General features: G+C 40.6%; 2 protein-coding genes and 1 long non-coding RNA gene across 3 annotated transcripts; all 3 read right to left on the minus strand.

Moving 5' to 3' along the window:
• Positions 1-6,348: 6,348 nt before the first annotated feature.
• On the minus strand, positions 6,349-8,560 carry LOC145333339 (uncharacterized). The gene is made up of 5 exons (XM_080178459.1): positions 8,437-8,560; positions 8,166-8,224; positions 6,879-7,004; positions 6,608-6,707; positions 6,349-6,469 (listed from the first exon to the last, which is right to left on the minus strand). The coding sequence occupies exons 2-5, from the start codon at positions 8,221-8,223 to the stop codon at positions 6,349-6,351; spliced, it is 405 nt and encodes a 134-aa protein (XP_080034585.1). The 5' UTR covers position 8,224; positions 8,437-8,560.
• Positions 8,561-22,973: 14,413 nt separating this feature from the next.
• On the minus strand, positions 22,974-23,799 carry LOC145333680 (uncharacterized). The gene is made up of 3 exons (XR_013884578.1): positions 23,651-23,799; positions 23,155-23,254; positions 22,974-23,055 (listed from the first exon to the last, which is right to left on the minus strand). It is a non-coding gene; the product is annotated as an uncharacterized LOC145333680 (long non-coding RNA).
• Positions 23,800-24,015: 216 nt separating this feature from the next.
• Positions 24,016-26,540, minus strand: LOC145333340 (uncharacterized). The gene is made up of 7 exons (XM_080178460.1): positions 26,122-26,540; positions 25,738-26,043; positions 25,374-25,487; positions 25,114-25,306; positions 24,740-24,816; positions 24,509-24,659; positions 24,016-24,137 (listed from the first exon to the last, which is right to left on the minus strand). Exons 1-7 carry the CDS (start codon positions 26,449-26,451, stop codon positions 24,016-24,018), a joined length of 1,293 nt encoding a protein of 430 aa, XP_080034586.1. The 5' UTR covers positions 26,452-26,540.
• Between the last annotated feature and the right edge of the window lie 1,370 nt (positions 26,541-27,910).

The raw sequence follows: 27,910 nt of genomic DNA on the forward strand, positions 1-27,910 counted from the left end.
GGAGGGTCCCTCATAAATTAAAGTGAATATAATCCAAGGTGACATTTTGATAAGCCAAGGATTAAGAAGAAGCCCACCTACTTCTCATAACTCAGTCACCTGAGGCCCGCGGCACCCCCCTCCCCCTCTGGGGAAGGGCGGCTTTACCCCGTCCCCTCACGCGTTCCCCCCTTCTCCCCGCACTCAGATAAGTCCGTCCACCGTGCAGAGACAGAGACCGGGAGAACGGAGCGCATCACACGGGTTGCGCAGAGAAGCTAGGAACGCAATGAAATCCGTCAGACAAACGGGAGAAAACGGACCAATGGGAGAGCAGATTGAGGGATAGGCGAGAGTTTTCACCTGTGTGCGCGCGCCCTGATGGTGCATAGGCGCGTTGTGAAGGGGGTATTACACACACACACCCAGGAGGGGAGCTACTCTATAGCACACAAAGGATAAACCCCAAGGAATTGCAAAGCTCCACCCCCTGTCTACAGTGTGATAAGGAAAACCAAATCAGTTCCTGACAGCAGTTCAGACCCTCAACAACTTCCTAGACCTACCAGCCTACCTTAAAGTGATCGTGAATTTAATTTTTCAAAATGCATTTTCGTTTACCTTTTTTTATATTTTAAGTAATTTTCAAAGAATTATGCCTTAAAAGTTCAATTAAGTTAGAAAAAAATCAGTTTAAAACGCTGAGAGTATTTCCACATGAAAATAATGTTAAAATCTGAGCAAGAATTAAACTAAGAGAAAATAAGCTATTTCTTCGCTTGCAGATAAAAACAAAAAAATTGATACTTAGAAAATATTTTTGTAATATATCTCTATCAATATTTATCTTTGAACTTTCTCTAAAATGTAATGAAAAAGTTTGGTTTATTTTATAAAATCATTAACCAAATACCGCTTTGTTTATGCAGGTATAGGGACAAAAGAAAAATTGTTTAAATCTGTAGAAAGAATGATATTTCAGAATTGAAATGTTTAAATAAAATAAACATATAATAATTGCTGCACAAATTCAGCATAAAATATAGCGCGTTTCTATAGTATTTACATAAAAATAAGCATTTTATCATGTAAAATATTCCTCGTAATGTGTCGAATTTAATTAAATACCTGTCTAAATACCTGCCTAACTCACACACACACACACACACACACACACACAAACACACTCACTCACTTACGTTTCCCTTCTCGTGTTTTCCCCTTCCATTCTCCGTCCCCCCTCCTTATCTTTCGTTTGGTACCAACGAATTTTGTTAAGTTGAAGTATAGAAACCAAACATTAATGAATATTGTAAAAGTCGCAGTCCCTTCAGTGTATTTTAAGTTGTAAGTTTGGACCAGTACGGGAAAATTTCAGTAGCTATAAAAAGTAAATAATTTTATTCCCATAACTGAAAAAACATGTTATTTTATTTCATTTTTTTTTGTATAGGTTTATTGCTGACTGATTTATTACCTCAGGAACCATCTTTACATTGTGTTTAGGATTAAGATAAAAGCCTTGCTTTAATTAATGTACATCCATAAATAACAGATTAATATTAAAAGAATATAATTTGTTTGCTCTTTATCTTATTCCATGTTTTGAAGTATTAAACAATCATGTTCTGTGGAGTCCTATGTAAGTTTGTGTGTGTGTGTGTGTATTTTATACAACCTGGCTCTACTCAGAAAACGCTTATACCTTTAATTAATTCATGTTTTAAATTTCTTTTAGATTTTATCTATGGTAAAAACTTTAAAATTATGTGGGGGCCTAATCGTATTTTTAGCTCTGCAGTATGATGAAGCTTTTTTTAGCAAGTAGTAAATATTAAGATAGGATGAGGGTGCTATGTTCACAAGATCAACAACTATAAATCAGCTGACCTTATACCCATATTTGGTAATATCGTTTCGATTATCGGTAGAAATCGTTTAATCTCCCTGTAAAAAGATATTACAAACTTTTTTGGTTAGTTTAATATGTATGTAACAAAAGAATTTATTCTACTCTAAATTTGCAAGTAAACTTTAACAAAAAGATTGTTATTTGTCAATTTTGATAGGTTTTAAGATATGTATAATAAAACTCAAAATACATCAATGTTTTCAAGGGAAAAAATTCGTTTTTTAAAAGTTTGATTTATTTTGAAATGGGAAGTATTTAAGACTTAATTATCAAAATAGTACTCTTAAAAAACATTAATTAGTGACATATATCAACTTTTTTCCAGCTTCGTGAACACTTTAAAGCTGAGTGACTAGCAAGAAATTATCATAGTGTATACATATCTATATTTGTGTTCCCAACTATCAACCAAGTGACAAAAAATTGTTGGTATAGTGACCAATAGCGTAAGCAACCAATAGTTTCGGCTTAAATTCGAGACACGACGCTGAACTTTTGACCATATGGAGCAACCACAAGTTCCGGGAGGCGATCAGCTCCAGGGATGGCTCCAGGATGATCCCCAGCCGGCTTCAGCCGAGTACCGCAAGCTGATGCTAAGTAACCTGCCGGAGTACAGGGGGGCCGCCCAAGCAGTCCTGGAACTCCCATATAAGGCGTCTCGAAATGGCATGGGCGGCTTACAGAGTACCCGCCCATGACATGCTGAATCGCCGCAACGCCCTCCTACTATCCCTGGCGGGGCAGGCGGCGGAGATGGCCTCCCACCTGTTTGGGGAGGCAGGCCAAGCCTTGACTTACGACCAGGTCAAGGCCGAGTGCAAAATGTTGTTCCGGCCAGCCTATGAATCACAGACCTTGAAACAGGCCTTCCGTGATTATAGACAGCACTCGACGGAGCCCATCCAGGCCTACATCTCCACCAAGTGCGCCCTCTACAGGGAGGCATACAGTCATGAGGACCTTGAACTTCTCATAGATGAACTGAACCGCGGGATCCGCAACGCCAACTTGAAGCGCATCATGATGGGGCACGAGATCGTCTCGGTCCCTGAGTACACGCGCCGCGCCATGTTCACCGTGACCATGTTAACCAAGCAGCTGAAGGAGGGTGTGTGCCTGGTGGACGCAACCGACGGACTTACAGGCTCGGCCAGCGTCCAGTTGCCCAACTATGACGACTCGGAGCCCATGGAGATTGGCGCCTTGGCTCCGGGTCTCCACCAGATGGGGAAGGTCGCACCGGACGGCGCTTCCAAGATCCCTGGCCGCTGCTACCGATGCCATAAAGGCCACCGGGTCAGAGATTGTCCTACCCCCCAGGAGGTCAGCCAAGACGAGCGCCGCCCTCAGCCCCGCCGTGACCGGCCTACCCGGTGTGAACGTTGCCACTACGCAGGCCATACGGTGGCTGATTGCAAGGCCGATTGGGACCAGGTGGCTGGGAGGAGACGTCTAGCAGGCAAGGGCCACCAGGAAGGGATGCCACAGTTTGGAACCATACCAGCGAGAATCAACGTGCTGGGAGGAGCGGCTGAACCCAACTAGGTTGGCCTGGGGTTCAGCCTAAACCAAATGGGGCCAGAATATGTGCAGCCAACCAACATTGCGGAGCCAGAAGTCCTGTGGCTGCTGCCACTGGGCCTCAACATGATGGTACCGGCCAGGCCGAGCCCCCCGAAGGAGGAGGTGACCCCCGTCACCCTTAACGAGAGACGAGAGGCGCTACCCAGCGCCACCTGGACAATGTACGGGGAGACCCTCGCGGTTGCCGAGTGGGAGAGACAAGAGGCGCTAGCCGGCGCGGCCGAGATGGTGTACGGGGCAACAACCGTCGCCGCCACCTGGGAAGGACGAGAGGTGCTACCCAGCACCCCCAAGCCAATGAATGGGGCGACAACCGTCGCCGCCACCTGTGAGAAACAAGGGGTGCTGCCCAGCACCCCCACGCCGGTGCATGGGGCGACAACCGTCGCCGCCACCAAGAGACCTGACCCCCGGGACGAGCCCGCAGCCGCGGAGGAAGGGGTGACAACCGTCACCCCCAGTCAGCTCGAGCCCCCAGCCAGCCGAGAGTGTCCGCCCCCTGGCCGTCCAGCTGTCCCTCACCCTCAACTGAGTCAGGATAATTTAGAATTAGTAAATGTATTGTATCAAACATTTTGTGCCCCCCCAGCTTTGCCTGTGCCCCCTGCACCAGAAGCTGGGGAAATTGAGATTTGTGGGTATCAGGACTCGTCTGTGCCACATGCACCTGAGTTCCTAGGGCTGGGGAGGGATGTAAAGCAGGGCGAGCCTGTGCCACACGCACTAGAGCCCCATGCCACTGGGCATGCACTTGAAGAGGGAATGGCCACTTTAAAGCTAGGGGAGCCGGTTGCCTGTCAGTCCGTCATTGGGGAGGGTATAGGGAAGCCCCGGGCGTCTAAGGATAACACTCAATGGAAATTTATATCTAGCCAGGAACAGACAACCAGGCCCCCTTCCCAAGGCACCGCTGTGACCATAGACAAGAACCAGGCAGCCGAGAACCCGCAGATGCGCGCGCGGGGATGGTGGTCGTCCGGCCGGTGCTCCCACTGGTGGATGGTCCTGTGGGGCCTTCTGCTAGCAGCCGTATGGCCCACCGCCAGCTACGTCTTGATAGGGTGGGACTGTGCCAACCCCACTCATGTTACAGCCTTCAATAAGGAGCGGATGTGTAGCCAGGAGCCGCTACACCAGGAGGTGCCCCTAGGCCATGAAGTACACATCCTGCAACAAGTCAAGATCCGGGAGACTACTGGGGCCACCTGAAGGTGATGTCGGTCCCCACCCTCATGCGGCCAACCAAAATTGACCCAGAAACTTGCCGAGACCTGGCCCGGAACCGAGTCTACACCCTGCCAGGCAAGACAAAGCCATTGACGTTCCAGCTGAACCACCCCCTGTTTTTCACCCTTGATATGGTGGGGGCGCTGGTAAACAGCCCCGAGGGGGTGGGTTGTGAAGGGGAGGACGTACACTTTGAAGGCCAGCTGTATCGCAATGAGCTGGTGCTCCAGGAGAAAAGACTGCTAGTCAAGGAGGAGACCTACGTAGTAGAGGACGGATGGGTGGAGTCCCAGTCCGACCACTTGACCCTGGCGTGTCCCCAGTCAGAGCTGTCCTGCGTCACCGGAGAGGCCACGTACGTGTGGGACCACCTGGGAAGAGATTGCCTCTTGAGGCTGATCCGCAGCCTCCAGCCCAGCCTGGTGATGGACGCATTCTTGGTGGACCATCAGGCAGAATTCTTCATTAACATGACTACCCCCCACCTCTATAGTGAACTGCGACTTTGAAGCCCATGCCACCAACCACCCCGCATTGTTCATGGCAGCTGACCCGGCCGCGGCAGCGCTGCCCAGAGTGTCGGCCAGGGACGTGGATGTCCCCCTCCAGGCCCAGATACACGCGGCCTACATTGGATTCACCCTGGAGACTCGGATGCGGAGCGCAGCCGCAGAAGAGGTGGCGGCAAATTGTTGGAAGCTCCAGCAGCTGGACCCGGCGCACCCGGTGCGTGTCCAGGGGAGCACGTTTTCCATCTTGAGGGGAGATGTGTTGCTCCAGCTTACCTGCCAACGTAATAAGTACGTGGTAAGGGAGAGCAATGAATGCTTGGACAAGGTGCCGGTGGAGCCCACCAGATTTGTAGATGCCGTTACGAAGGTGTACAGCAGTCACGCCACCAAGATTCCCTGTTCCTCCACCTACCCCTTAACTGTGCACGCCAAGGAGGGGTGGATAGAGCTAACTCCAGCCCCTAAGAAGAGGCCGCCCCCGCTGGAGACACCCAAACAGCTGCAGACCGAGCCCCTGGATGACTTTAGCTCGGGAGGGTTGTATTCCCAGGCCGAACTGAATGATTGGCAGCAGCTACTGTCGTTTCCGGCGTACAAGGCCGCCATGCTGACCGGCCTGTTGTACGGCTCCTGCGTCCAGCAGGGAAGCTGTTCAGCCACAGGAGACCATGGCATTGTGTCCTACAACATCGACAGGCTGGCGGAGGAAGGGGAGGAAACACTGGACCTTTGGGCTGGCTTCAGACAGGCCATCCACGAGTGGGGAGATGGCGCAGCCATACTGTGTTTGTTGCTGTTGATCCTCAAGCTACTGGGGGACTTAACCATTATCTCCCTGGCAACAGCACAAGGAGGTGTACGTGCCGCCCTGAATGCAATGTCACAAGTATTCCTGTACCATCCAACCCTGTACCGCAAGGCCTTGGCCAGGGCCAGGGCCAACCACACCCAGCCCAGCTTCTCTATAATTATACGTGTCCACGTCTGTTCGCACTGCCGTAATCCTTGAACTTGGGGAGCGGCCACTAAACCGAGGCTGCTACCACAATACCACAAGATGACACAAATATTGAGAAATTATTAAAAAAATTAATTCTTAGTTGTTAATTCTAGAAACAAGGTCATTTTTACTTACTTATTCTGTTGTTTATTGTAGTAGTTACTTAATTTGTTATTGCACTTATCATAAGAAATTCTCTGTGAACATTGGTCATATGTTGGATTTTCTTCATTGATTGAGGCTAATTTTATTCTAGATTAATAAACAATATCTTGTTAAAAAAATCAAGATCATTGAAAATTACAAAATTTTAACAATTTTACTACTTAAAAAAATAAATATCAGAAAAAAATCATTAAGAAAGTCATATTTGAAAAAATATGAAGTTACCTCAAAAAGGCTTTGTAAGTTACTTCCAATCCAGATTTGTATTCATCCTTGAATTCCATCTCATTCAGAAATTGCCTGAGTCCAGGTTGCAATGTAGTGCCTAAAATGTTTAAATAGTTATTTCTCACATTGTATCAAAAACAGCGTTCTGTGGATATAAAATGTACAATTATAAGAATAAAACCAGTTTTTTTAGCCCCCGAGATGCCGATGTATAAAGATATATATAACAGATGGAAGTATCATGCGTCATTCTAAATCTTATATTTACCAGATGGGCAGACAGTCACACTAGGTAACTCAACTTGTTGTCTTGATATTGTTGAGTAATATTCTTCCAGTGGTCGTTCATCCCAATCTCTTTGCATTTGTATAATCTGGTGTATTGTATATGATCCTTAAAAAATAAACAAGGCTAATCATAAGTAATGAATCAAATTAAAATCAAGGATATTGATGTATGCAGCAACTGTTTAGTGGTCATAAAAAATGAGGAAGAAAATGAAAAAGATAGGAAAGGAGATAGAAAAATAATAAAGGGAGAGGTCATTTTCTAGTAAATCCCGTAAAGGTGTGTGTTATAAGGCCTAAAAATAGTAGTAGAACGATAAGGTGCTCTATATATTTGTATTTCCTATTGAATAGAACAATAGGGAAGAAATTTTTTTTTTTTTTTTTGATAACCGTACCTGGAATATCTGAAATTTCTATCAAATGCTTTGTTTGGCTCAAACTGACACAAATAAAAAAAAAATATAATTATAATAAATCAACCTGTAAAGAATGACTTCTTCCTTTGTTTAATGGTATAGATTGTTCTTAACCTTTACCTTGTACCTATAGAAAACATTATTATTATAATTATATTTTTTTTAAATTTTTGTCAGTTTGAGCCAAACAAAGCGTTTGATAGAAATTTCGTATTTTTTTTAGATAATCCAGGTACGGTTATCAAAAAAAAAAAAAAAAATTTCCCTATTGTTCTATTCAATAGGGAATACATATATCTAGAGCACCTTATCGTTCTACTACTATTTTTAGGCCTTATAACACACACATTTACGGGATTTACTAGAAAATGACCTCTCCCTTTATGAAGATTTCATAAAAAATGTTACATGACCAACACACCCACAATACTCTATGGAAAGTGGAATTTTAATAAAAGATCATAAATTTATTTTAAATATAAGTTGAGAATTAAGTATCTACAATATTGTTACTTGTCTTTTCATCTATGTAAACAAAAATCAATTTGTATTTACAGAAAACCCACAATTACTTTGAAAATTGGACCATAAACACCAAAGATATGTGTAAACCGGTAAAAGAGAAGAGCAGCTAAAAATCTTTTAAAATGCAGTCAGTCGACCATAAATGTATAAATATGAAAAAATACAATATAATATTTGGAATATTGATGAGAAAAATCCGAGGCCTAGCTGTAATAACAGCTATTTAAATCAGTTTCACCCTTTAGTGTTTTAGACAGACTAATGGAGGGACAGACGAAGTGAATTATAAGGTAAAATTACAACTAAAATAATATTAACAATACCTAGCAAAGATAAACAAATGATCCAAAAGAATCGTTCCATACTAGCTGGATAATCCATCCTAGATTAAAGGAAAAATGGAGTTTAAAATTTTTTAAATTTAAATTTTCATTAAAACTACACAGTATAGCCTGTGGTCAGAAAAGTGGTTAAAACAAAAATTCTATTTCCAAAATGTGTTTGCTATATAACTTGAAAAAGACAATTTGTCATATTTGTTGTCTCACAGACAATGAGACAAAAAAATCAACTAATTTTTTAACTAAAACATACCTTGATTTTTCTTATCAACATATAGATCCGTCTAGGATAAGAGGAAAAGACAAATTTCCTATGTTAAACAAGATGTTAAAGAAAATTCTAAAAATAAAACTATTTTTTAAAAAATATGTAAAAGATGATTAATTTATTAAGTTTGGCAAATACAGGGTGTTTTTTTAATAGGACAAAAGTATTGCTTAATATAACCTACTCGCCATTGACAGAAATTAATAATCTATATCTTAATTTCTTCATTGGGTAACTATTTTTAGGAGATTTTTGGATAATGACCAATTTAAAGAGTCTGCAAAAATGTGTGCATTTTTAAAATACCAATTGTGTGGCTTTTGTTAATAGTAAAAAAATTTTATGCATACTGTTAGAAATGTGACAAACTCTAGTTTTTGGAAATATATGTATCATGTTCATGCTATTTGTAGTATAGAAGCTACGTTGGAAAATGTAAGAAAGGTTGAAAAGTTTTAAGTAAGTTGGGACATTTTACCACGTAGCTGCAAAACTATAAGTAGCACAGGAATATTTTATAAACACCAAAAAAATAGAGTTTATGGCGATTCTAACGATATGCATAACATTTTTATACTATTAACACAAGCCACACAATTTGAATTTTAAAAATATACGCATTTTATCACACCCTTTAAATTATTCATGATCCAAAAATCTTCCAAAAATAGGAACTTTGGAAACACCGGTTTTTAAGGCATAATTTTTTTCTTATACAAATTGCCCCAACCCAATGAAGAAATTAAGATATAGATAATTAACTTCTGTCAATGACAATTGGGTTATATTAAGCAATACTTTTGTCCTATTAAAAAAAAGACCCTGTATAAAGAAGTTCTACAATTCTCAATATTTTTTATTTGATAAATTAGTACATTTTGTAAGTTACAAAATAGTCAAATTAAGGTCAATTGTTCGAGGGCTATTATCACTTACCCCAACATGTAAAACAAACCAAACCACCAACACCCATGTTATGAAATCTAATGAACAACCACGCTTTTGATTATATGACATTAATATAGAAGTCAAATATTTGCAAAGTTATGAATTATGTCTTCTTAAAGCAATTAATATTTCTAATTTCTAATTGAGAAGACAATGACTCAAATGTATGAAGCTATGTGATTTAGACTTAAATTGCATTAAACCAACCAAAAGCACACTAACACATACACAAATAACACCGGTTTATACTTACAGTTAATAGATCCAAATAGATTTGTGTTTTGAATCTGAAAATACCTTAAATATATAGTGGCTACACCCCTAGAGGGCTCTTAGGGCACTCTAGGAATGAGGAGTTGAATTCGATAACTAGTTTTGGATCAACTGCAGTTCACGATAAAATATTCCTGGTAACTAATATTTCCAACAAGGATGACAACATCCATAAGTAGCGAAGCACAAACAATTAAATAAGAATTTAGATATTAGTTGTCAAAAGCATGTATATTAGGGGAAAAAATCATGAAACCTTTTCAACATTTGTTTTTAATTTCTTAACATTTATATTTCAGTACTATGACTAACAGACTGGCGGTCAAAGTAAATTACATACTAGATGCTCAAAACAACGGGAAATTAAATTTTGATATTTTTAACTACAATTTAAAAAAAAACGGACCATAAACACCAAAGATAGGAGGAAAAATATAAAAATAGCCAAAAACCTGCAAAAAGGCAGTCTGACCGCCATTAATATTTTCTTGAAATGACAGGAAATTTAATTTTGATATCTATAACTGAAAATCTTTGGAAATTGGGCCATAAACACCAAAGGTATGGAGAAAAATGTGAAAAATACAAAAATAGCCTAAAACCTGCTTAAAGGCAGTCTGACCGTCATAGTTGTTTTCTTGAAATGACAGGAAATTTAATTTTGATGCTATAACTGAAAAAATTTTGGAAATCGGACCATAAACACCAAAGGAACACAGTAATAGTGTCTGACTGATTATGACGTAACAAAAAAAAATTAGCCAATGAGAGGCCGTTATTGACCAATGGTAAATTTTTTTTGTTACGTCATAATCAGTCAGACACTATTACTGTGTTCACACCAAAGATATGGAGAAAAATGTGAAAAAAATCAAAAATAGCCTAAAACCTGCTAAAAAGAGGTCCGACCGCTATTGATGTTTCATAGTTAGTTGTGCTCCTTAATAATGGGAATGTAGTCAAAAATTTCAGCCTTTTATCTTTTATAGGAGCCGAGAAAATCACGTTTCCCCCAAACTAAGATGGACATAGGGACAGACGGACATTTCAAATTATAGAGTAGCTTCGCTACTAAAAATCTATGAATTTTAAAGACTGCTGGCTGCCATTAAGCGACATAAGAAGCCCTACAAATAATCTGGATAATCCAAGATCCAATGATGCACAGGGAAAGCTTCACTGAAGAAAAAACGCGTAAAATATGTATTTTTCGCGCATTTCTCTGCACTGCGAGATAATTGTGCATTATTGATTTATAGCTATTACAGATTTTTTGTAGGCCTTCTTATGTCGCTTAAAACGGTGTGCGGGTATGATCTGTACATTCAGCCGTTTGGCAGCTAGGAGCCTTTAAAATTCATAGATTTTTGGAAATATTCGTTACCAGGAATATTTTACCGTGAACTGCAGTTGATCCCTATTTTTTAGTTTTAAAAAGAAAAGATAAAACAAATTTTTTGGGAGGGGGAGGCTAACCTTTTCCAATTTTAATCTTAGTTAAAGAATTAATTTTTAAAAAAAAAATTGTGAGGGGGTGGAAATTTTTTTCCTGGGGGCGATTTCTCTTAGGAGGATGGTGGTACCCTCCCCCAAATAGTTATTAACCTTCCCACGACCTATGAGAAGCTAAACTTAAAGAACCATATCAGTTCAGCTGTTAGCTAGATCGTGTTACTTTATTATAAGGATTACTAAATATATTCAGTTTAAAAAGACAAAGGATAAAAAAGAAATTATTTGGTGCTCAGGAAAGATGACATACCCGAAGAAGAGGTTGAAAACGAGTGACTACATGGTGTTTGAAAGTACCCCAAAAGTTTGTTTAATGTAAACATAACAACCATAATGTGGAAGTTTCCATAATATCTATAAAATCCAATTTCCTATATAAAAAGACTTTGGCCCAGTATTAAAATTATTTCTTGATAAATACTTGATCTATTCTTATTTTGATTTTTGGACCTAAAATATGTTTTATTTAAAAATTTTCATATAATAAAACATAATTAACTAGGGGCTTTACTGAGGCTTCTCCCCATGATGGGAAGTTCATCCTACCTCTTAAATGTAGATATTGTTCTTAATGTTTATGAGATGTTATTAAAAAATTTCTCTAAAAATAACTTTATGTGCAGCGGTCTTCTCTTTTTTCTTATTATTTCATAATCTTGATAAAAAAGGAGAAATCTTCATTTGGTTTCCCAGTAAATTCATTCCTTATTTACATTCACATAATTTAGTGAATTATTTATCATGGATCATAATTTAGTATTTTATTAATTAATGGTTTCTGCAATCTGTAATAAATTCGGTGCAAAATTACTACCAATGTATTTCTTTTCAGGTTAAGTCTATTCTAAATTTTTCTACCTAGAATGTTATGGGGGTGTACACCTATTTTATTATTACAAAAAAATTTCTTGTTTCCCTTGGTTGCTTGTTGGGCTTTACACTTTAGTGAACTGTTCAGGACTTTCTAAGTTGTATCATCTTATTTCTTAGATTTATATCTAAGTAATTTTCAAGGAAATACCTAATGGTCAGGGCTTGTAGTAATGGGGGATGGTGGAACACACCCTAAACCCAGCATACTTCTCTCCCGCATTATGTGGGGACCCCACAACCATTTGGGGGACTCCACCACCCCCATTCTAATTTTGTTAATCTATTTTTGTATATATATTGATTTTTTATGCACTGTTTAAACTAGTAATAATGAAGTTAAGAAACCATCAACACATCCAGTCATTCTTTACTAGTAGGTTTCTCCACATACACCCGCTCTATAATTTAGAACAAACGTCTGTACAGGGCCATAGCTCAGTACCACAGACTCAAGGACATCCAAGCTTTTAATTCTAATGTATTTACCAAGACTTCAGGTGTGCCAGCACGCTAAATTTGTTTGGGTGGTTTAAACGCCCTTTTCTCCAACACAACCCCCCACCCGGGTGCACCCCCAATGAACGTCTTTAGGTAAGTAAGTTTTTATCCAATTGAAGATTCCATATATCCAAATCATCTTATTGATAATACTCGTGTAACTTTTTTTTATAAAAAAGAACAATTTGATAGAAAAGGATACTAAATTGAGGTATATTGTAATTGTTTAATTGTGAAACTTTCATAAGAGTTAGCCAAAGTATTTGAAAGAAAGTTATTAATAAACAAACTATTTTAACCTTAAATATTAAATTTTTATCAGATTAAACGTTAGCTGCTAATAAATGAACAAAAAATTTACAAAAATAATTTTAGATCACAAAAAAATTTAAGCAGATTAATGTAAATATTAAATGCAATAATATAAACTTTTATATAAATACTTTGGTTGATAAATGTTTATTAACAAACATAGGGTGTTTACTCTAATAATAATATTATAATTAAAGCCTTTTCAAATTTTCTATACAAGTGACCTTTCAAACATTAATTTGTTGGTTTTTACACTACTTGATTAACATTATGTTAACAATGATACTCTACAACTACAAGGTTGGTTTGCAGTAAAAATACTCTTAACATTATACTTTTCATAATGACATGTAATAGCTTATATCATGCAGTAGCATACTAAGCATACATAGAGCGATGTGAAATTTAATTTGAAAATGCTGCCTTTTTCTTTTTTCACCCACTAATGGTTTCACATCCTCCTGAATAGCTGTACACGTCAACGTTTAGCCGAAATTTCACAATTAAACTTCCTTGTTTTCTAAACATATGTGTACATACATATATTTAATAACATATAACAATTTTTATACAGTATATAAAAGTGTCTTTCTGAACCAAAGACAATCTTAAAAGTCTAGTTTAGATAAGCTTACAGAACCCCACTCCCCAACGTAAAATTAAGTAGAAGTATTTTTTCCATCCCATTTTCAACTGTGAATCAAATGACTTTTTTGTTATTTTTAATAATTTGTTTTGAATAACACAAACCTAGCTGCCATAGGGTGCCACATAATCATGGAGAGTAAATCTATTTTTGTAATCTATAAAAAATAATTTAAATTCACCATGATATTACAAAATCATGAAAATAGTTTAAAACATTAGTTGTCCCTGCTAATTTCAGGATTGATGTATGATCCTTCAGATCCTGTACAATTACATCTTTAGTAAACTTTGAACAACTCCCGAATCCATAAGTTTGACAATGAGTTTTTTTTTAAATTTTAGTCTTATATTATATGTCTACATGATAAATATTAGAACCTAAATACAAGGGTTGCTCCATAAAGGTTAGAAAGAGGACATGGTTCGCTTTTTAGTGGAGCTTCTAATTTACACTAGGAAATACATTTAGTGGGTAGGATTTTAACCAATTATCAGAGTAATAACCTTAGCAAAACACAACTCTTGAGTACATGTAACACATATCCCATATTCCATGGCGTAATTGGTATAAGCCCAACACCATGTCAACACTATAGTTGATAATGTTTTTAATATGTCAGTTATACAACTTTGCCTAAAACATGTGTTACTCATTATCATACACAGTCAAACTGTAAGACATAGGCTGTGCAGTAAAAGGGTTAGTTGTCATTAGGAAGTTTGGGATCATAATCAGGCATATCATTGGTAATATTAAAGGTTTAGGCTGTGATAATCTAAAATCGTGCCTCTATATCTATATTTTATATTATATATAAATTAATATATGTATTGGGTACATGGCAGATTTACCACTAGCAAAAATACAGTGATATTGTGGTATTCGGCAACCGTGAGCCATGCCTATGGCACCCCTGATCTGGGGTTCGGTGGAGGGTCAACGGCCCTCCCCCGAGTCCTGGGGAAGGGGTCTAGTGACCCCCTCCCTACGCTTAGAATTAATGATTGAATCTGTCATGTTTATTATGGTTAACTGTATTCTTAATTCTCCCCCACCCTTTTCAGGGATGGGGGATCATTATTGCCCAAACTGACCATTGTATATGTATTATTTATGCTTTTATGTTATGATTATTTATTCCTATCCATGTTATTATTGTTTGTTGTATATAGCTTCAGTATCTTTTAAACCTTCAATAAAGTGACAACTGAAATTAGATGTTGATCATTATCTAGTGAAAGCTAGAGAAGCGTAGCTTCTCTATAGTAAGGTGTCCACGTCTGTCACACTGCCGTAATCTAATTGAACTCCGGTGTCTGCCATTTATCCTCGGCGGATACCACAACTTTGGTGACAGCTGTGTGAGATTACGGCGAACCACAAGTGTAGAGCAGACGCGCATCTGAGGCTAAGGTACTCCCAGCAGTGAATCTGGCAAAACTGACGCAAGCAACCTGAATTACCCACCCTGGACAGCAAAGTTTAACTCTGCATCCGGCAGTTGTGGAAGCGAGACAGCGAAATTCGACGAATAACCGCGAGCAGCGCTGATATCTAACGGAGAATTGAGCGCCAAAAGGGCTGAAACAGGCCTGCGGACCGGCTGAAACAAGCCAAATAAGTGTAAACGGCTGGAAATAGGCCAACTTTTCTGCAAGAAATAGCAGGATCCGAACCAGTGGCGCTAGCAGGACGGGACATTCCCTGCCGCCATCAGCCGGATTTGGATCAGCGGCGCTAGCAGGACGGGACATTCCCTGCCGCCGATAGGCTGGAACATGCCACATAGCTGCAAGCTGCGAGCTAACATACGAGTGTAGTGCACCAGAACAGAGAAAAACTACGTCAACTCCGAGTATCCTGAGAAGCTACAACGCAGCCACCCATCTAGAAAACAGATATTATATCACATTTGCAGGGATTACCACCCTAGTGTGATGGCCAAACAATAGATTTATGAGCAAAGCTTGGCAAACAAATTGTTGTGTTGTGATAAATCTAAGAATAGAACAGGCTTGGATTATTGTGTATTGTGATAACAGCTAAAAATAGAACAGAGTTGGTAAACAAATCTGTTATGCAATTGTGATAAGGACAAAAATAGAAGCTAGATGTAATATAATAAAGACCCTGATATACAATCAAAACAATCTCAAGCCCACAGCACAACAACAATACACCCCTTATTCCAAGGGAAGGGGAGGGGCCCCTCTCCATTGAAGGCAAATACAATCAGGGTGATATAATAGATAAGCCTAGGATTAAGAAGAAAGGCCCTATTACACCAACACACAGTTACCCCCCTCCCTCACAGGGGGAACGGACGGAGTTACCCCCGTCCCCTCACGCGCTTCCCCCTTCCTACCCACACTAGACTAAGTCCGTCTGTAGTGTGGGGCTAGCGATCGGACACACAGAGCGCCATTCACGGGTAGCGCAACAGAGTGCGGAAAATATCATAAATCCAACGGACGAAGCGGACCAATGAGAGAGCGAGTTGAGGGGTGAGAGCGCGTTTTCCCCGTGTGCGCGGATTTGACGGCGCGGACGCCCGTTACAAGGACAGGAGATTCCACGCACACACACACACACACACACTCACACCGGAGCGGAGCTACTCCATAGCATTTAACAGGGGTATTTTAGCAAATAAAGAATTGCAAGTTTCTTTCCTTCTAGCTCTAGTGTGATAAAGGAAAACCCAATCAGTTCCTGACAGCAGTTCAGACCCTCAACATCTATCTACCTCTACCAGCCTACCCTACAACCTCAACACCTAACTAGTGATAAGTACAGCTAAGTTATACCTTTGCAACTAAACTCCCAACCTAGTGATACAAACAGTGTTGGCTGTTAGGCTAGGAAGCCTCAAGTGACAAACCATTCATTTTAGTACTGTATAACTTTGTGCCCGCCGTTTCACCGTTGACCCAATGGACCAGCATCAAGCCCAAGGAGGTGACCAAGCCCCAGGATGGCTCCAGGATGACCCTCAGCCGGCCCCAGCCGAGTACCGCAAGCTGATGCTGAGCAATCTGCCGGAGTTTAGAGGGCCGCCCAAGCAATCCTGGTCGGCACATATCCGCAGACTTGAGATGTCATGGGCGGCTTACCGCGTGCCACCTCATGATTCCCTCAACCGCCGCAACGCCCTACTACTGTCATTGGTAGGGCAAGCGGCGGAAATGGCGTCCCATCTGTTTGGCGAGGCAGGCCAAGCCTTGACCTACGAACAGGTCAAGACCGAGTGTGAATTGCTATTTCGCCCTGCTTTTGAATCCCAAACGCTTAAACAAGCGTTTAGGGATTACAAGCAACACTCGACAGAACCTATACAAGCGTACATATCAACTAAGTGCGCCTTGTATAGGGACGCCTACAACCATGAGGATCTTGAGTTGTTGGTGGACGAATTAAATCGTGGAATTCGTAACGCCAATGTAAAACGCCTCATGATGAACCATGAAATTGCGAGTGTACCTGAGTACACTCGCAAGGCCATGTTCACCGTGACCATGGTTACTAAGCAGCTGAAGGAAGGTGTGTGCTTAGTGGACTCGACCGACGGGCTGACTGGATCTGCCTGCATCCAGTTGCCCCAATATGACGAGTCGGAGCCAATGGAGATTGGCTCCTTGGCTCCGGGTCTCCACCAGATGGGGAAGGTCGCTCCAGATGACAAGGTCCCAGGCCGCTGCTACCGCTGCCAGGGGAGAGGCCACCGAGCTCGAGACTGTCCAACGCCTGTGGAAGTTAGCCTAGAGGAGAGACGCACCCAGCCACGCCGTGACCGTTCTGCCAAGTGTGAGCGTTGCCACTATGACGGTCACACGGCGGCCGATTGTAGAGCTGACTGGGCCCAGGTAGCCAGCCGCAGGCGCACCGCCGACAAGGGTGCCCCTCCAGGGAAGCCCAGCAGAGTGGCCCATATGGAAGGGAGCGCGCCCCCAGCACCACCACAGCAAGCAGCCGCCCCCAGAGCTGCGGACCGAGCCGATGGGATGCCGCAGTTCGGGACTGTCCCAGCTAGGATCAACGTACTGGGCGGCGCGGCTGAACCCAACCGGGTTGGCCTAGGCTTCAGTCTTAACCATCTGGGGCCAGAGCTGATACAGCCCAACAACATAGCCGAGCCAGAGGTGCTGAGGCCCCAGCCTTTCAGCCTCAACATGATGGAACCTGCCCGACTGAGCCTACCCAGCAAGAGTGGAGGGGCGCTGCCCAGCGTCCCTGAGACGGTGTATGGGGAGGTCCTGGCAGCCGCCGAACGAGAGAGGCAGGAGGTGCTAGCCAGCACCTCTGCATCGATGTATGGGACGCCACCCGGCGTCGCCACCTGGGATGATGGGGGGGTGCTATCCAGCGCCTCCCACCTGGTGCCTGGGGCGACAACCGTCGCCGCCACCGAGATACCTGGATCCTGGAACGAGCCAGCCTCCAACCTGATGTCTGGGGCGACAACCGTCGCCGCCACCGAGAGACCTGAGTCCTGGAACGAGCCAGCGGTCCCAGAGGAAGGGGTGACACCCGTCACCCCCAGTCAGCCAGCGCCACCAGCCTGCAGGGAGAGCCCAGCTACATGCCAGCCAGCGCCACCAGCCTGCAGGGAGAGCCCAGCTACATGCCATCCAGAGCCCCCTGCCAGCCAAGGGAACCCAGCTGCTCAACATCAGGATAAGTTGAATTTGTTAAATGTGTTGTATCCAAAATATTGTAAACACCCAGCCTTGCCTGTGCCCCCTGCACCTGAGGCTGGGGAGATTGAAATTTGGGAAAATAAGGACTTGCCTGTGCCACATGCACCTGAGTTCCTAGGGCAGGGGAGGGCAGTGAGTAAGGGCGAGCCTGTGCCACATGCACTTCAGCCCCATGCCACTGGGCATGCTTTGGACAAGGGAAGGGAGCACTTAGGGCTAGGGGAGCCGACACCCAGGCAAGTGCCAGTCGCTTGCCAGTCTGTCATTGGGGAGGGTATCGGGGTGCCTCGGCCGCATACAGATAACGCTCAATGGAAACTTGTATCTAGCCAGGAGCAGCCCAGCCGTGTCCAGTCCCAAGAAGCAGCCGTGACCAGAGCTGAAGATCCCCAGCCGCGTGTACGAGGAAGATGGTTGCCTGGAAGCCTCTCCCATTGGTGGATGGTCCTGTGGGGCCTCCTGCTGGCAGCCGTGTGGCCTACAACCAGCTACGTCCTGGTGGGGTGGGACTGTGCCAACCCCACCCATGTCACGTCTTACAATAAAGAAAAGATGTGTAACACGGAGCCCCTACACCAAGAGGTGCCCCTGGGCCATGAAGTACACGTCCTGCAGCAAGTCAAGGTGAGGGAAACCACTGGGTACAGTTGTCAGCTCACCGTGTCCCAGTGGACATTCAGGTGTGGGGTATGGGGTCACCTCAAGGTGACCTCGGTCCCCACCCTCATGAGGCCAACCAAGATAGACCCAGAAGCGTGCCGAGACCTGGCCAGGAACCGAGTCTACACGTTGCCAGGCAAGACCCAGCCACTGACGTTCCAGCTGAACCACCCCCTGTTCTTCACCATCGACATGGTGGGCGCCCTCGTCAACAGCCCCGAGGGGGTGGGTTGTGAGGGGGAGGACGTCCACTTTGAGGGCCAGCTATACCGCAACGAATTAGTGCTCCAGGAGCGACGGCTGCTGGTCAAGGAGGAGACCTATGTGGTGGAGGATGGACGGGTGGAGTCCCAGTCTGACCACTTGACCCTAGAGTGTCCCCATTCTGAGCTGTCCTGCATCACTGGAGAAGCAACCTACGTGTGGGACCACCTGGGGAGAGATTGCCCCTTGAGGCTGATCCGCAGCCTCCAGCCCAGCCTGGTGATGGATGCATATCTGGTTGACCATCAGGCTCAGTTTTTCATCAACATGACCAACCCCACCTCGATTGTGAACTGCGACTTCGAGGCCCATGCCACAAACCATCCAGCGCTGTTCGTGGCAGCTGACCCAGCCGCGGCTGCGCTGCCCAGAGTGTCGGCCAGGGATGTGGACGTTCCCCTTCAAGCACAGATACATGCAGGTTATATTGGGTTTACCCTGGAAACGCGCATGAAAAGCACCGCAGCAGAAGAAGTGGCGGCCAACTGCTGGAAGCTCCAGCAACTAGACCCGGCCCACCCGGTGCGTGTCCAGGGGAGCACGTTCTCGGTACTGAGGGGAGACATCCTGCTGCAGCTGACCTGCCAACGTCACAAGTACGTTGTCCGTGAACACAAGGAGTGTTGGGACAAAGTGCCAGTAGAGCCCACAGGTTATGTAGACGCTGTGACACGGGTATACAGTGAACACGCCACCAAGATTCCCTGCTCCTCCACCTACCCCCTGACTGTGCACGCGGAGGAAGGCTGGATAGAGTTAACCCCCGCTCCCAAGAAGAGGCCACCCCCGCTGGATACGCCTAAGCAGTTGTTGACAGAACCCTTAGATGACTTCAGTTCAGGTGGCTTGTATTCGCAGGCTGAGTTGAACGACTGGCAACAACTGCTGGCGTTCCCAGCATACAAGAGTGCCATGCTGACCGGCCTATCCTATGGCTCCTGCGTTCAGCAAGGCAGCTGTTTGGCCACAGGGGACCATGGGATAGTGTCCTACAACATTGACCGACTGGCGGAGGAAGGAGAGGCAGCCCTGGATGTCTGGGCTGGATTTAGACAAGCCATCCACGAGTGGGGAGATGGCGCAGCCATACTGTGTTTGCTGTTGTTGATCCTCAAACTGCTGGGGGACCTAACCATCATCTCCCTGGCAGCAGCACAAGGAGGAGTCTGAGCAGCCCTGAATGCGATATCACAAGTGTTCCTGTACCATCCAGCTTTATATAGGAAAGCGCTGGCTAGAGCCAGGCTCAACCATGCCAAGTCCCGGGACTTTTCAGTGGACTGGGATGCCATTCCCATCGACAGGGAAGCAGCAGAGGAAATGGTGTCTATGAAATCCACTGACAGCGGGCATGACCGCCCAGGCAGGCCAGGACCGCCCTCTGGCAGACCCCGCGGCCCCTCAGGAGGACAGGCCGCTGCTCAGACGATCAACCTGACAGCCAGTGCCCCAGCCGCTGCCAACAACAACCAGCAGGCCCCACTGCTGACTGTTCCAGCAACAACTGTGCCACCAGCAAACCTGATACCTGCCGGCGCTGACCAACGTGTCCAACCCAAGCCAGCCTCTGCCTTCTATCCCACATTGGGAGCCCATCAACCCTAAGAAGATACTCACCACTAGGATTCCATTGAATCATTATCGTTTGTATATATTTTAGCCCTAAGGAGCGGGCCGAAGGCCTCAACCACTGTCGGAAGTCTGGTAGGGAAACCCCCTCCCCGCCTTCCGAGGGGAGAGTTGTGGTATTCGGCAACCGTGAGCCATGCCTATGGCACCCCTGATCTGGGGTTCGGTGGAGGGTCAACGGCCCTCCCCCGAGTCCTGGGGAAGGGGTCTAGTGACCCCCTCCCTACGCTTAGAATTAATGATTGAATCTGTCATGTTTATTATGGTTAACTGTATTCTTAATTCTCCCCCACCCTTTTCAGGGATGGGGGATCATTATTGCCCAAACTGACCATTGTATATGTATTATTTATGCTTTTATGTTATGATTATTTATTCCTATCCATGTTATTATTGTTTGTTGTATATAGCTTCAGTATCTTTTAAACCTTCAATAAAGTGACAACTGAAATTAGATGTTGATCATTATCTAGTGAAAGCTAGAGAAGCGTAGCTTCTCTATAGTAAGGTGTCCACGTCTGTCACACTGCCGTAATCTAATTGAACTCCGGTGTCTGCCATTTATCCTCGGCGGATACCACAATATTACTGTAATAAACACAGTGATTTGCTGTCATAAACACAGTTTTACTGTCAAATTCACACCTGTATTTTTAGGGGGTATGGCAAAAATACAGTTATTGAACTGGCATATTCACAGTTTTGCTGTCAATTATACACCTACATATTGACAAAAATACATCTATCAATTTTATACCTACTTATTTATCCATAAAATTTAATACATCTATTACATATAGAAAAATATGTGTATAAACCCATTTCAGTGTTGTAGTAGCATTATACATACCCCTTTATTTACTCCCCTCTTTCTCCCCTTATCATATCAGATTAAAAGTAGCTACTCACTAATATACATCTGAGCGGTAAAATATTGTTTATATATTGTGAATGTAATTACAAATAAGTTTAGTTTCAATTATGTCTTCGTCTCAGATCTTAAGAGAGAGCGCCATGTTCTGAAAAGTATCAGTGAAGGTCCAAGCAGAGGTCGTGGTCGTGGTGTCAGCTCTGTAAGGGGTAGAAAACCATGTCCTTCTTGTAATAAGGAATATTCCAGTTCCTATTTACCACGGCATATTACAATCTGTAACCAGTGCCTGTATCTGTGCCCGTACCTGAAACTGTACCTGAACCTGGACATAGTTCAATTCCGACGTCTACACCTGAACCTATATCACCACTAGATCCTGATGCTGTCATAGAAGAGGGAAGAAATATTTTCTTCTCCTTTGATATAGGTTTTTCTATTAATACTGATTTCAAAATAACTCTTTCTCTATTAGAAGACAAAGTTTTCTCGTTAGAAAGATCAATTTTAGATATCCAACAAGCTAGCCCTAGTTGTCAGCCTATTTGTAGAATTGTTACTCTATCAATAAATTATATATTTATTAAATGTGTTAAATATTTGTCTGTTACCTTCTTTTGAAAAGTTTAGAATTATTGTTGTGTAGATTGATTTGACTATTATTAATAGTTATAAGTTTTTAAAACTTGGTCAAAATATTTATAATTAATATCAATTTAAAAGTAGGTGTATTTTTGTCTTTAAAACTGTGAATTTGACAGCATACTCGAATTTTATGGGTGTGAACTTGACAGTAAAACTGTGTTTATGACAGCAGAAAGATGTAATTTTGACAGTGGATAAAAAATATTGCCAAAAATACAGCTAAAAACGAAATTGACAAAAACACACCCAATTTTTGTCAAAAACACAGTGGCTGTATTTTTGCTAGTGGTAAAAGTGGCAGCACCCCTATGTATTACATACCCAACCGTGACAAATGAAATTGCCCTTTCTGCTGGGTTAAATAAAAAAAAACAATAATAATATTTCACAAAGTACCTAAAGATTTAAGCAAATGGATGAGGGAAAGCGTTAATAACCTGGTGAAGTATCTAATCTACATTTCACTGTGATGTTTGTTATGATGTGTTTTACGTTGTCATCTGTTATCCAAGATAAATGTTTTTAATTTGTGTAAAGATATTAATGAATAAACCAATAAGCATCTGTTTTTTTTCTTATCCTTTTGCTAGGTTGTTCTGCTTACTTTAATATTTCTGAACTCATGGATGTTGTTATCCTTATTTTTAATTTTAGGCCCTTGAAAAAATTTAATATTAAAAAATATTAAAAAAAAACATCAAGATTTTATTATTTAAAAACAATAATAATGAAAATTTATTTCTGTTTTCTCAATTGCTTGCAACATGACTATCCTAAAATAAAACTGTTGTTAAAAATTATATAATTAATGATAATTATCTTTAACATTTTTATTCAATTTATCTTTATATGTAAATAAAAAAGGATCAAACCTTTATTATTTCCTTATATTTCTAAATATAGCTCTGATCTTAGAAGCCATCCAGACAAGGAACTCTGCAATACTCATGAAGGAAAATCCAAGGAACAAACCTGAGAAAATAATAATACTATTGTTAAATGAATTGTTCACTACTCATAATGTATGCCTTTAAATTTTAATAAAATATTTTCATATTTTGATAGATTTTTTGGCAGTTTCCCTCAAAGGGCTTATCATCATCTGTTTTAAATGATGAGCTATTGCTTGGTCATTTTAACCTTGGAATGTAATTACCCATTTATACAAAATCTGATACTTTTAAATATTTCCTTTTCCCTATACAACACTGATGTTTACTCAAGCATCATAGACAGTCCAATTAACCAAGTAAATACAAAAATCAAACACCTTCTATTATATAAGCCTTGTAATTCAACACACAAAAAATCCAGCTGTTACAGTCAGACTTTTTGAATTATTGAGGAGCTTTACTGATAATGACTAACCTATTGTACCACCATATCCAGCAATCCTATTGTTCAAAGGCATTCTGTCAACTATGTTCTTTTGTACAAAGTATTTTTCTGCATAATCAATCCTGATAACTGCTAGATTGTTGGCTCTGTATTTTATGAGACAGTTCAGCAAGGTATTTCTACACCTGAAATCCAGGGTAGAATTTTAACCTTACTAATGCCGTTGACAGGTAAACCTAGCACAAGTAGTACTATGGTACCTGGAGCTTTGTGACTTTAATGGACATGGTTTCTGAGATAGAATTGACGGCCCCAAATACTATTGAAATAGGGTTGAATTCCCTTTGTGGAAGATAGAATTATCCCTTTTGTAGTTTATATTGCCCCAAAAGGGATTATGCCCTATTATTTTTTTTTTCAGGTAGTGTTATTACAATTTTGTACCATTTTTTATCATCCAAAGTAAGAACATCATAGGTTACATTGTCTCCATTGTCAAACCATACACTATCAGTTCCTTAATTTCATAGGTATACGTTTAAAAAGTTTATGTTTTAAAAATACAGGGATAATTATGTTTAAAAAGTTTACATTAAGGCATATATATGTATAAGGATAGAAGAAAAAAGGAGGGGAAGGGAAAAATGGAATAAAAGAAATAAAATAAAGAAACAGATAGATAAAAGGGGGGGTGATAAGAAAAAATGAGAAAGAGATATGATAAACTTCCACAGACTTCCAACAGTGTTTTGCAAGTTATATTCTGGTCTGTACACAACGTAATTCACAATGAAAACTGCAGCATAGTTAGAGATAAGGAACAATATGTCTGAAGTAAAACAATTTTGCACAAACTTAAAAGAAACAAAATATTTATGCAAAAGTTACCTAGCAACAAATCTCGTGTATAAGAAAACAAAAACTTGTTGGCTGATTTGTCAATTACCCAATTATCATCATACCATTTTAGAACTTTATTAACTGACCATATGACTAACTGTCTGATATCCAAAATGTTAAGATTTTCGGTTGGCAAAAGCTGAAAAAAAACAATATTTTTACTAAACAACATTTTATAGGTAATGTACAATACATGTTCAAAACCAACAGCAAACTTACTTCCAGTGTCTCGGACTTAACATCCATTTTATACTCTACTTCTTTACAATCTGGATAACAAGAACAATCTGGTTCTCCTGATAAAAGTTTAAAAGATGATTTATTTCTTTAAATTAGCTGTAAATGGTTTGGAATGTTTCAAGGGGGTTATAAAACGAACAGATATGAGTTTGAATAAAAGACTTTAACCCTTTAAACTCAAAAACTTTTTTTAGATGGGCAATTTGTGACAGCATGTGTTAAAATTTCTTATTATAGCAGTCATGGTGGCTGATCTAAAATACCTAACTGTCACGAAATAGAAGATAGAATGGTGGGTTTACATTGAGATTGTAGAGTATTTTTTCTTTTAAAATTAAAAATAAAATATATACTTGAAGAAATCGTTGAGAAATAAAGCTTTTTATTAGCTGCTAGCATTTTCTGTTCATAACATTTATTTCCAAACAAGTTGCACACAGAAACATTTACATTTTGTCTCTTTCTTTGCTTTTTCAGGACAAACCATGGCAAACATCCACATGATTTGGCAACAGAATGCAACTTGCATTCAAAGATGCATTTTTTCTAAAGAAATTAACAAGTGATTGTTTACAATATAATATTTCCACTAAAATAACAACTGAAAAAATACCTGCGTATAAGATTCAAATAAATCCAAATCATAGATTTCATTTTCATATCTACATTTCCTGACTAGAACACTAAATTTTCCCTGTAAGTCATTTGCATATACTCTGGTTGAAACCTGTAAGGTAGCTATGTTAATTTCCAGGTTTAAAACAAATAAGAATTAAGACAATTTACATCTTTTAACACAAAGGCTTAAAATAAATTGCCTCAAACTTAATAATATCGATTTTCAAAATTTTTTGTTATTAAACTATTTCAACAATAAGTTTTATTTTATTTTTTTTTTTCAAGTTAAAACATGAGAATGGAAATCAAGTGATTACCAGGTTTAAAATTGAAATGACAAATTATTAAACTTTGCTTACCTGTAAAGGTACAAATACTTCATTTATTCCATATAAATTTTCAGACTTCACAGTAGCTATGCTTGAATCAGGTCCTAAGAAGAGTGGTATTTCATTTCTATGATGAATCAAGAGCTTGGGTTCATTCATCATTTCCATTGGTGTTTTTACATCTTCATCTAAACCATCATTAAACATACTCCTAGAGCTGTAGTCTTTTTTGGTGTTAATTATTTGTGGATTTGAATGTGACAGAGAGTCAACAACGATTGTAATTCCTTCAGTATAAATTTCATTGTTATTGTTTTCTGGTATTAGATTTGAATCCTAAATAAAATAGTCCTTAACAAAGTTCTAATAATTACCTAGACATATCAAAAGATTAATTTTTTATCATCAACTTACATTAAACTGAATTGTTGTACATATTCCTACATCTGTAATCACTTGGGTTGTTCTTGAACAAAAGTTATATGTCTCAGTTAAATTGATTTGGCCTTTCTTGATTTTCTTGTCAAAGGATTCAGTTTCAACCCCGCCATAGCAAAATGGAACCAATTTTAATCCTTTTCCATTTGCATAAGTTGGATGTGAGACATAAAACATAAGTCTTTCCAGGTCAGAATTGGAGTGAATATACTTCTCTAAAATCTTTGAGTTAGAGCAAAATTGTTTGCACAAATCTGAAGGTGAGTCACATGGGTCATGAAAATCATTTGATAATGTCTCAATCATATTTCTATACTCTAAGTCTATGCAATTTAGTTCTGTTGTGGAGAGACTATTCCACTTTTCTGGTGAAGAATAAAGCCAGAAGGATTCATTTCCCGTTGTTTTAATCTTTGAATCTAAAATGAATCTATGAAATATTGTCTTTGAATATTGTCTAAATTCTAAATATTTTCATGCAATATATAAAAATATTTTTGGATAATTTACATTATCTTAGTACTTATAGATATTACATGATAAAGTTATGTAGAGAAATCATTAAATCAATAAATATTTTCTTCCAAAGAGGTAATGTTGAAAAGGTCAATTCTTGTTTAAAAGTAACTGGATGTCTGTCCGTATGTAGTGATGTTTTTGCTAACTGCTGAACTGATTTTGTTCTCCTTTTCTGTGTCGGTATGTATTTCTTGTATTCCCCGGCAAGTTCGAACCCATTAATCCCTTCTTACTTACACCAGAATTCCCCAGAGAATGAGTGTGTTACGTGGCATTCCTAACTATCTCCGCGCGTGGCTTGTAAACAAACAAAAGAGACGCGCACTTTTCCTTTGATAATTCCCATGTGAGGAGCTACGTGAATGAAAATAATGTATTGCTTGAATATACATGCGCTCTGATATGTGGAAGATCTCAAATAAGCCTTCCTGCTTAGTTTGACATCATATGTGGTAAGAATTTATCTTTTAATTCTTGAAAATAAGCGTAGAATGGTACAATTTTATGAAGAAATTTAAATCATTAATTTTTCAACAAATAGACCATTTAACTGCTAAGTTTTGATATACGAATATTTACCTTTATAATGTTGATTATTTTATTCTAAAATTATCAATTTCTGATTCGATTTAATATGATTCGTGCCAATTTTAAGTTTTTTAGAAAATTCATATTTTTTATTAAATTAAAATCACGCAACCTTGATGCTAAAAAATAATAACAATTAATTTTACGTAATTAATTCTTATATTTTTGTTTTAGACTTACTGTTTTCATGGTAATAAATACACATTCGTAAACTTCACTATGTTGATCATTCGGGAGGCTTCGAGATAAGATTTCGAGAACGGCTAGGCATTGCGTTCCGAAACAATGAAAACAAGACAGAACAGATGCAGCTAAGAAGAATCTGTGAAGTTTTGTGAATGTGTTGGTTGTGATACCTTACCACACATTATTATAGTCATAATCAGTACAGTTAACTTTAGTGACAATCATGGGTCCTAAAAAGAATAAAGGTGATCAATTGAGAAAGCGGCTGCGCCCAGCCGTTGATGCCCTAACCAGTGAGCTAAGTAGAGTGATGAAGTTGGTCAGTGATACTTCAGAACTTGATGTTAGACATCTCACTAAGGAGTCAATCCTTGTCCACGACAAGTTCGAAACGTTCGACAGCATCATGGACGGTTTTAGCAAGCTTGGTTTGAGAATCCAAGAGCTTGATGAGTTTAGTGACATTTATTCT

The sequence above is a fragment of the Acartia tonsa genome, chromosome 12, assembly GCF_053477335.1.
Source record: "Acartia tonsa isolate MP-2025a chromosome 12, ASM5347733v1, whole genome shotgun sequence".
Taxonomy (NCBI): Eukaryota; Metazoa; Arthropoda; class Copepoda; order Calanoida; family Acartiidae; genus Acartia; species Acartia tonsa.

Coding starts and splice junctions, on each gene's coding strand:
- LOC145333339 (XM_080178459.1), bottom strand. CDS start 8,223: ATGGATTATCCAGCTAGTATGGAACGATTCTTTTGGATCATTTGTTTA. Junction 7,005..8,165: donor CATTTGTTTATCTTTGCTAG/GTATTGTTAATA, acceptor TTATTTTTTAAG/GATCATATACAATACACCAG. Junction 6,708..6,878: donor TGTGACTGTCTGCCCATCTG/GTAAATATAAGA, acceptor TAAACATTTTAG/GCACTACATTGCAACCTGGA.
- LOC145333340 (XM_080178460.1), bottom strand. CDS start 26,451: ATGATTGAGACATTATCAAATGATTTTCATGACCCATGTGACTCACCT. Junction 25,488..25,737: donor AAGTATTTGTACCTTTACAG/GTAAGCAAAGTT, acceptor GCTACCTTACAG/GTTTCAACCAGAGTATATGC. Junction 25,307..25,373: donor TATTTGAATCTTATACGCAG/GTATTTTTTCAG, acceptor TAATTTCTTTAG/AAAAAATGCATCTTTGAATG.